The following is a 9,180-nucleotide window of genomic DNA, read 5'->3' as shown; positions in this document are numbered from 1 at the left end:
TAATCTTTAATCAAAATCTGAAAAGTTTCTTCCGGTCTGGAATGGCGTTCCTGTTCTGATGACGTCGGTTTGGCGGCTTGGGCTGAAACTGCTTCACCACTCCATCAAACCGTCAGTCTGCTATGAGTAGAGATGGAGGAGCGCTAAAGTCAAACCCTGCCCTCTGTCAGACGCGGCCTTACCTATGTTTCACCCGTTTCAATTGAAACCGGCCCCGCCCTCCGAGGGGGGCCCCAACAGACCAGCAAAACCCCATTCATTTTCTCCGTAGGATATTGATTTTCAGCCATGTCTAAACCATCCAAGGTAGATTGACCACGAGCTACGAGGTTGTGAAACGAAAGTTTCTGCTCCTATAAAAGCCACAAGGTATGAAATCAACATTGTTATTTGCGATCTTGCTCTATTATGTTTATGTTTTATGTTGGTAGGGCCCCATATTAGTTATTGAAACGAGCCCCCAGATGCTTAAGGCTTATATATATACTCAATTTGGTTTATTTTTTTTTTCTCATTTCACCAGCTTTGGCATTCAATGGGTTTTTACAATCGAGAGTTGAGTTGCAACATCTGAGAGCAAACAGGATGAAGAACTGCAATTTGAGTTTGAAGTTAAAAGTGCAATTAAAATGAACTAATTGTAATATTAGCTTGACAAAGTCTTGTTTGAAAGTTTTAAAAAGGTATTTTTTGAGACCTTAACATCGTGCACATCATACTGTAGAAATGTATTATTTGAGATGAAGATATTCAGAGCAGATCTCCCATTCATTCGCCCTGAGCCCGCGTGAGTTTGATGCTCCAACAGTGTCCTCTGTTGGTTAAATAATGCAACATACTACAACATTTCAACATTTATTCCCGGAATTCCAGCCAGGCCACGTCAAAAACGAACACACGAAAGTGAAATGCATTAGAAACCAGGAGGAAATGGCTATTAAGAGTCTTAAAATCAAATGCTGGCGTACAAACTGAAGTCCTGATATGGTGTTTCACTGCATAAGGTCCTGTCCATCCAAAGTGATATTTTCACTGCCCTTACAATATGAACACGGGACATTTACTGTAGATTAAAGTGCCAAAGAGGGTAGTCTTCTGAGCCGCCTCGGCCTCGGTGATGGAGGACACGGTCTCGTGAGGTTCTTGGAAGGTAGTTTTGGTGTTTTGGGCATTGGCACTGGATCCAGCGGTTCTGCTACTTTCACAGTATTCTTGCCGTAGAGTTTCTTCTCATAGTTCAGAAGTTGGGTCCAGAATCCCGTGTTAAGGCGGATGTAGGGTCTGCTGTCTTTAACCCAGTTGTGCGCCTGTCTCAGAGTCACTCCTCTGTACTTCATGAGGTAGGCCATTATCAGAGCGGGCGAGCGACTCATGCCCGCAGCGCAGTGCACTAGCGTTCCTCCGGCTCTGTTGTTGTGGATTCGAGCCGAAACGTGCTCAAAATGATCCCCCAGACGGGCGTTCGGAAGGTCGGGCACCGCCACGCGTATGCACTCCACACCGGGGTAGATGGGGCAGGTGTGGGACAGGGTCACGTTCACTATGAGTGTGATGCCTTTGCGGGTCATTAGTGCCTGATTCAGAGGAGCATCAGCCCCGCTCAGGAAGAGGGTCGGCGTTATCTGTGATACTGACATGACACTGGCTGCACGGAGAGAAAGAATATTAGTTTTTTCAATTATAATAATAAAAAACAAAACAACAAGGACAGTTTAGAAACAATTTGGGCATTAACTATTCTTGTTATGCTTTATTATTATTATTCTTTTGAGTCAAAAGGGTATTTATGCATTTCTCGAGGTCCACTTTCCTGCAGAGCTGATGCTGCATTCACACTGAAGACTTGAGAAATGAGAAAACGCAGGGCCGTTTGAGGAACAACCACTCCCGACAAGACAAAGGACGTTTCTGGAAATCAACATTTGAACTCTCTCTTGAGAAACTATAGCATCCCCATGCAAGACGAAATCACACTCAATCACCCCAGTATTGTTTTAAAGGTGCTCTAAGCGATGTCACGCGTTTTTAGGCCAAAACATTTTGTCACATACAGCAAACATCTCCTGACTATCCGCTAGCTGCCTGTCCCCTGAACACACTGTAAAAAACACGGTCTCTGTAGACAGCCCAGGCTCCACAAACACCAACAAAAACAAACTGGGCCAACCCGCACCACGAAACATAACAAACTGTTCCAGCCAATCACAGACCAGAAGGGTTTGGGGGGTTAGTGCGCGGATGAGGGGGAGGGAGGGTCGAGCTAGCCTCCATTTTTTTTTGACAATACTACGAACGTCAACAAGAAGTGACGTCACCCAACATCACTTAGAGCACCTTTAATTTACATTTCTTTCCCTTCACTCCTTCCTTTCCCCCCCATCCCGTCTCTCTCTCTCTCTTTCTCTCTCTCTCTCTCTCTCTCTCTCTCTCTCTCTCTCTCTCTCTCTCTCTCTCTCTCTCTCTCTCTCTCTCTCTCATGCTGAGATCACCTGAAATTCACCCCACAATCTATATGGTTTAAATGTGAATAATTATCAAACAACACTACACATGTCTGGTATCATTTGAAATATCTTAGTGTGACTGGTACAAAGGTCTCATCTCCAAAAGAAGTTAAACAATAGGTAATAAGGTTTTTAAGAGTTTAGGCATATCTTGCTGACAGAGATCCTTTTCCTATTTAGCACCAAAACTTTGGAACAGTCTTCCTACCATTGTCCGGGAAGCAGACACACTCTGTCAGTTCAAAGCTAGATTAAAGACACATCTCTTTGACCTGCATTCACATAACACATTATAGACTTCTATAACTCAATGTTAGGCTGCATAGATTAGGTCAGCCGGAACTGGGAACACTTCCCATAAATCCTGATGTACTCGTTACATCATAAGAAGAATGGCATCTACACTAATTTTAGTGTCTTTGTTTATCCCAAGGTTTTCCCGCAGCCTGCCGGATCCAGGCCGTATCCAGATCTGACGAAGGACCTTCACCTGGACCTGATGACAACGCAGTGCTGAAGTGCCAACTAGCCTCTCCCTATGGAGGATCCCTTTACCACTCTACAGATAAAGCGTTGTGGAAAATTTCGGTTTCGCGTATCTACCCCGAAGTGATAAAATTCTGTATAAAAAAATGTTTAAGGCCAGACAAGTAGTTTGTTAAGGCTTGGTTTGTAGGGAATTACAAACCTGCGCTCATTTATTCAAATGCACATAACTATAGAATTAACGCCGGAAGTACACGCCGCTGGCAAAATGTAGGTTTGAGAGGTGGCGCCCCGCCAAATCTTGCGAGAATCAAAACTTGATATACGGCACAACGTCGGATACATCAACAACATATGAAGCAGCCTCTATGGAAGTCAAGTCAAGTCATCTTCATTTATACAGCGCTTTTAACAATGTAGATTGTTTCAAAGCTGCTTTACAGAGATAAACGTATAGTTTAAGGTTTCAGATTGTTTTGGCTTTATAGTGGTTCTTCAATAATGTTATTTTCCAGCTAAAGTTAGTTTTGATTGATTTACTTCCGACGAAAGGATAATTTGTTATTAAATTAGGGGCCGCTAAGACGACACAAGACACTAGCACACATTTCAGACGTGAATCATGGCAGAGTCGACGAAGAAAACAAAGAAAGCGCGGTTGGAAGAGTCGAGGAAAAGAAAACGTGAGTGGTATTTATGACAGTAACGTTAAATACAAGTAGGCTACTCCACAGCGACTCTAGGGGCCTTTAAGTGTACGTGGGAAACCATGGCATGACCAAACCAAAGCTACTACCAGAGAAGTGATATTAGCCGGCTTATATCTGTAGTAGTGGTCATGACCTATATCTAAAGAAAACGTTACTTTAATTCAAGTGTATACAAGCTATACAAAATATCTTAGAGTAAGCGTGAATGCGACGGTCTAAGATATTAGCCAGTTACCTCTGTTTAGTGACCCAAAACGGACGAGTTTGTGATCGTGACCCACATAATATGAACGCCGGTGTGAGGACCCTGTGCGACTTTGGCACCCGAATGAACGAGGATAATAGTAAAGGGTTAAATAGAGTAATCAAATATGCTGCTAAATTATTATATAAATGACCAATAACTAATTGGCATTCCAACCTAAATTTGAGGTCGTTTTAAAATGGAGTCAGATAAAAGCTTAATTGGAATCAAATTACTTTGGTGACGTTCTTACCAAGTTGTAATTAGCTCTATGAAGATGTGAATGCTTTTTACAAGTTATTGCTAATGCTAATTACGACATGGCGTGAAGGCTCCAACCCTAATCAAACACACCTAAACAAGCTAATCAAGGGCTGTGTCAGAAATCACCCCCTAGGGCACTATTTGAGGGGATGGCCATTTGTAGTGGTGTCCGAAACCATAGTGGACGTTATGGTGGAAAAGAGGCTTAGCGCACGTGCACAGCCATTGTAAGTCCACAAGAAGTGCATATAAAGTGTGCCGTTTGGGACAGGGCCCAAGTCAACAGCTAAAGAATACCCATAATGCACTGTGAGAGTCTCGCAGCTCTCGCCCGCAGCTGAATCATCCATCCGTTCATTTTCCAAACCGCTGGTCCAATGTGGGTACAGCACAATATCATACTTTTCAATTGATTATTACATTTTGTAATTAAGGTTTACACATGCTAGTTTCCATGACAAGAGTTCATGATAAATCTTTTCATTAAGACTGGATTATTAAAAGGCAAGCAAAAGCGGCAGCCGTTCAACAGCACACTCAATGTCCGAGTTCACTCACTTGGTGAGTGTGATCAGGAGATGAACTCTGCAGGAAAGTGGACCTTGAAGGCCCGATTTGAGAAACCCTCTTATAAATAGTTGACAGCAGCTTAAATTTGTTCTTGAAAAATCCCAAATACATACAGGTCAATGACCATATAAGATAAAGGATATTCATCAATATTCATGATATGGTTTTGTAAAACTTTCAAGGAAATTTCGGTAACACTTTACAATAAGGTTCATTAGTTAACTACATTAGTTAACATGAACTAATAATGAACGTATACAGCATTCATTAATCTTTGTTCATGCTAATTTCCACATTTACTAATACATTATTAAAATCTTGCGAACATTAGTCGATGAACTGTGAACTAACATTAAAAAACAATGAGCAGCTGTTATTAATGTTAACAAAGATGAACAAATACAGTATTAAATGTATTGCTCATGGTTAGTTCATGTTTGTTAATACATTAACTGATGTTAAATAATGAACCTTATTGTAAAGTGCTACCGAAGTTTCGAGGAAAAAACGTTTCAATCCAGCAGAGATGTGTGCTTCATCAGGCACAAAACAACAGGCAACAATATTGTTAAATAGCTTCATAGTCAAAGATGAGTAGGCTATTAAAGTCAATGTGTATGAACTGCATTTTTTTATGTATTTTTTTAATAAATTGACCTATACACGCGTTAGAATGAGTCTATAAACAAGAGTCAACAGGACACATTCATAGCAGCAAAAACTGTAAACTGCAGAGAAATATGTCAAAAACAAAAACCCACAAATCAGCAAAGGCCCAAACTGCAGAGATATTGCTAGAAATGACAATAGTTCTGTTTTAAATATGAGACAAGACAACAATGGAAAAGGGATTTTCCTACCAGTTGCTGGCTACAAAACAACGGTCATGTGCAATAAGCTAAAAACAGACATGAGTGTTTCTATGAACTTTCCACTACAATGTGTGTACAACATGCACATAAGTCACATGCATACAGTCTACACTGTCAGGAGGACACTAAATTTGTTGACATTACTTATACTATTCAAGTATATTTACAATAGCATCAATCTGTGTTTATTTATTGTGCCCAGTGTTTTAAGGCTTAAACTGACCTGGTCCCTTGGCGTGTGTGTGTGTCTCACACACACTTGTGCTGAACACTATGTGCAGGGAGATCCCCTGTTGACACGTTCAAACCCTAAAAAGGCTTTAAAGACAACTGGCCAATGAAGAGAGAGAGTAATTTTAAACTCCCTCTGCATCCTTCGCTTCTTGTCTTCATGACAGACAGCCTGCCTGTTTATGAAACCAAACTAATCATTCAAACTTGCACTTATTAACTGGTAGGTTTGGAAATGTAGAACCAGAAGACGTGTGTATGCTTAAATTCAAACTTAAATGCAATTCAGTCCTTTATTAGACAGATCAAACGCTGAACACATGTAACAGAAATATTAATTCAGAAAAAAAAAGAAGCATAACAAAATGAAGACAGTTAAAAAGAACATGTTTCAATACTAAATTTTGTATTTGTTTATAATATATTAAATTAAATTAAATATTTAACTATTTTTTTTATTCATGCTACAGAACACAAACAATAGAAGGAGAAATATTCATCCAAAAGTTAAATGAATAAATAATCAAATATAATAATACTGTGCCAGAGAACAATACAATTAAAATATATAAATAATAAATATAAGGAAAAGGGTGCCACTTAATGCAACATCATAACGCTTACATGTTATAGGCTTTACAATTGCGTAAATCAATACAATAAAGCTTGAAATCATTTTGAAAGTGAGAACATTTTGGTTTGGAGGCAGATCATTTTATTTTATGAATGTGAAACTTTCATATTAAAATGAATATGTTGAATCTACTCAGCAGAACAGCAATGCACAATGTCTTCTTAATTAAACTTCTATTTTAATTTAAAAATGCCTGTGCAATGAAAAAAAAAAGAGGTTTCACTTTCACTACAGATATTGGAAGAGTAATCAATATTTTCCAGCATGTTTTAGGCTGTTTTTTCTCCTGACCAGATGCACAAAATCTCATCTCAGCACTTTTGATGAATGGCTATTGGCTATGCTATTTTTAATTTGTCATTTAATCTGAATATTAAAATTTGTCAGCTGACACAGTTTTAAGGGTTAATTTGATCTAATTTGGTGTCTCTGGAAAATAGTGAACTATGACATTGTATTATGTTGAATATCAAATATTATCCCTGGCAGCGGACCAACTTACCCCTCATTTAATATTTGCCATTTTGTGCTATAAAAAGAAACATTTGCAAATTTTTATGTTATTTTCCATAATAACACATTGGCTGATGCATCATCATCCTGCACGTGCTAAACTTAGCCTATATATATTACAATTTAAAAGTAGGCTGAATCCACAGTGTTCTTAAGGGGGGCATCTTCCCCCATATTCATTATTTTAAAAGGGGCCTTTTTTACTTTGTTATTAATGTAGAATTGATCCATTCGACCATCTTTGCGCCAATTCAAATCCCCAAACACAAAAAATGAGCTGGAGGATAAACAATGTAAGTATATTTCTAATGTAGTTAGGCAATTTGATTAAAAGTGTACTTCCGTCGTGTACAGAAACGACATTAAATTGTGTAGCATATAGAGAACGAATGCGACTGATAGAAGAATTAAGTTTGTTGAATAGTGCAAATACACACTTAAGACAATATACTAAAGAATGCTTCAGCACAGTATATTGCAATTATGCAATTGTAAACATTTGAAAGAAATTGGTTTAATAAATTGGATTTAACGACATTTGTTCCCTTCATGCTCCACACACTCCAGTCCAGTAGGTGGGTTTGGAGGGTTTGTTTGCCAACCGCCATTAAAAAAGAAAAGAAGAAGTAAGTTTCAGAAACGTCATCACAATGCCACAATAACTTCCTGTTTTGGTTCCATAAATCCTTCTGAATAATGGCAGAATTAAACCGAGACCTCCAGGAATATTTGGCTCAGTCTAAAAGCGGCGCGAAGACGATATCCCAGTCCAGTTCCAGCACAACCATAGACTTTAACGAGCCGGAGTCGGTGCCCGAGAGCTGGTTCGGCCGGTGGTCGAGTCCGTTCTCCAGAGCCAGCACCCGCGGAGCGTCATCGTCGGGCCCGGGCTCGAGCAGCGGATTCTCGTGGCCCTGGTCGTCGGAACCGGACCCGTGTTTACCGGGCCTGAGTCGATCCCAGCGGCTGGTCGCGTTCGGGACGTGCATCTTCTTCTCGGCTCTGTGCTTCGGGCTGTCGGCGCTGTACGCCCCGCTGCTCCTGCTGAAGGCGCGCAAGTTCGCGTTGCTCTGGTCGCTCGGCTCCGTGTTCGCGCTGCTCGGCGCGGCGATCCTCCGCGGACCCAGTAAACTCATCGCGACCCCGACCCCGGGCGGCGCGGTGTACCTGTGCGCTCTGGTGGGCACCCTGTACGCGGCACTCAGTCTTCACAGCACCCTGTTCACCGCGCTCGGGGCCGGCCTGCAGATCGCCGCTATCGTGGGTTATATTGTGGCTTTGTTGCCGGGTGGGAGTGCAGGGATGCGGTTTGTGGGTGGCATGGCAGCGTCTGCTATTAAAAGGACTATAACTGGAAAGACCATGCCTATATGACCACGGACTAAACAACAACACATGTTACTGTGGACAGTTAGGACACTTTTTTGGGGGGAGAGTGACTGGTCTGGTAGATTGTGAAACTGTGAATGGGGATACCGGTATATACATTTTGTAATTTTCACCACAAGGACCATATGTATGACCAAGACATCAATTACTTTTTGACTTTTAACATTTCTGAACTGCTTTTGAAACTGACCTTTATAAATAAACCCACTAAACATATATTATTGTGTTCTCCACATCATGCCCTTTGGTCTGAAGGAAGATGAGCCATTTATTTCACTTTTGTATCACAACACAATACAATGATCAAAAAATGTATAGTAGTGGTTCTCTGTCCTGGTCTTTGAACACAGATGTTTGCCGTGACACAGTATTGGTCAGGGTCACTCAAATCCAGTCCTAGAGCGCCACTGGCCTGCAGAGTTTAGTTCAATCCTAATCAAACAAACATGAACAAGGTCTTCACTTACTCGGGATGAATCCAAAATCGCCCCCTATAATAACTAATAACGTCCACTATGGATTCACACACCACTACAAATGGCTGTCCTCTCAAATAACACATTATTTGAGGGGACAGCTATTTGTAGTGGTGTCTGAAACCATAGTGGACGTTATTGAGTGCACTCATTCAATCCCACAATGCACCGCTATCACTAGTGTACAACCGATGTACACTCGGCGGCTGTCCGAATTCGCTCACTCGTTCTCATTCACTCCTTCGAGTGAACAGCATTAGTAGACTGACATAAGGAATAGTGAATGA

At 40.9% G+C, this 9,180-nt stretch overlaps 2 protein-coding genes across 2 annotated transcripts; one reads left to right on the top strand and one right to left on the bottom strand.

The window, feature by feature from the left end:
* Positions 1-839: 839 nt before the first annotated feature.
* On the bottom strand, positions 840-5,926 carry LOC306999539 (dual specificity protein phosphatase 18). Its single transcript, XM_079614288.1, has 2 exons — positions 5,874-5,926; positions 840-1,645 (listed from the first exon to the last, which is right to left on the bottom strand). Exon 2 carries the CDS (start codon positions 1,635-1,637, stop codon positions 1,071-1,073), a length of 567 nt encoding a protein of 188 aa, XP_079470414.1. The 5' UTR covers positions 1,638-1,645; positions 5,874-5,926; the 3' UTR covers positions 840-1,070.
* Positions 5,927-6,589: 663 nt separating this feature from the next.
* Positions 6,590-8,633, top strand: sft2d3 (SFT2 domain containing 3). Its single transcript, XM_079614286.1, has one exon. It carries the CDS (start codon positions 7,725-7,727, stop codon positions 8,400-8,402), a length of 678 nt encoding a protein of 225 aa, XP_079470412.1. The 5' UTR covers positions 6,590-7,724; the 3' UTR covers positions 8,403-8,633.
* The last annotated feature ends 547 nt before the right edge of the window (positions 8,634-9,180 follow it).

This window comes from Phoxinus phoxinus (genome assembly GCF_949152265.1).
Source record: "Phoxinus phoxinus genome assembly, chromosome: 5".
In the NCBI taxonomy this organism is placed as follows: domain Eukaryota; kingdom Metazoa; phylum Chordata; class Actinopteri; order Cypriniformes; family Leuciscidae; genus Phoxinus; species Phoxinus phoxinus.
The sequence above is the reverse complement of the archived record's forward strand: the minus strand, read 5'-3'. Positions and strand labels throughout refer to the sequence as shown.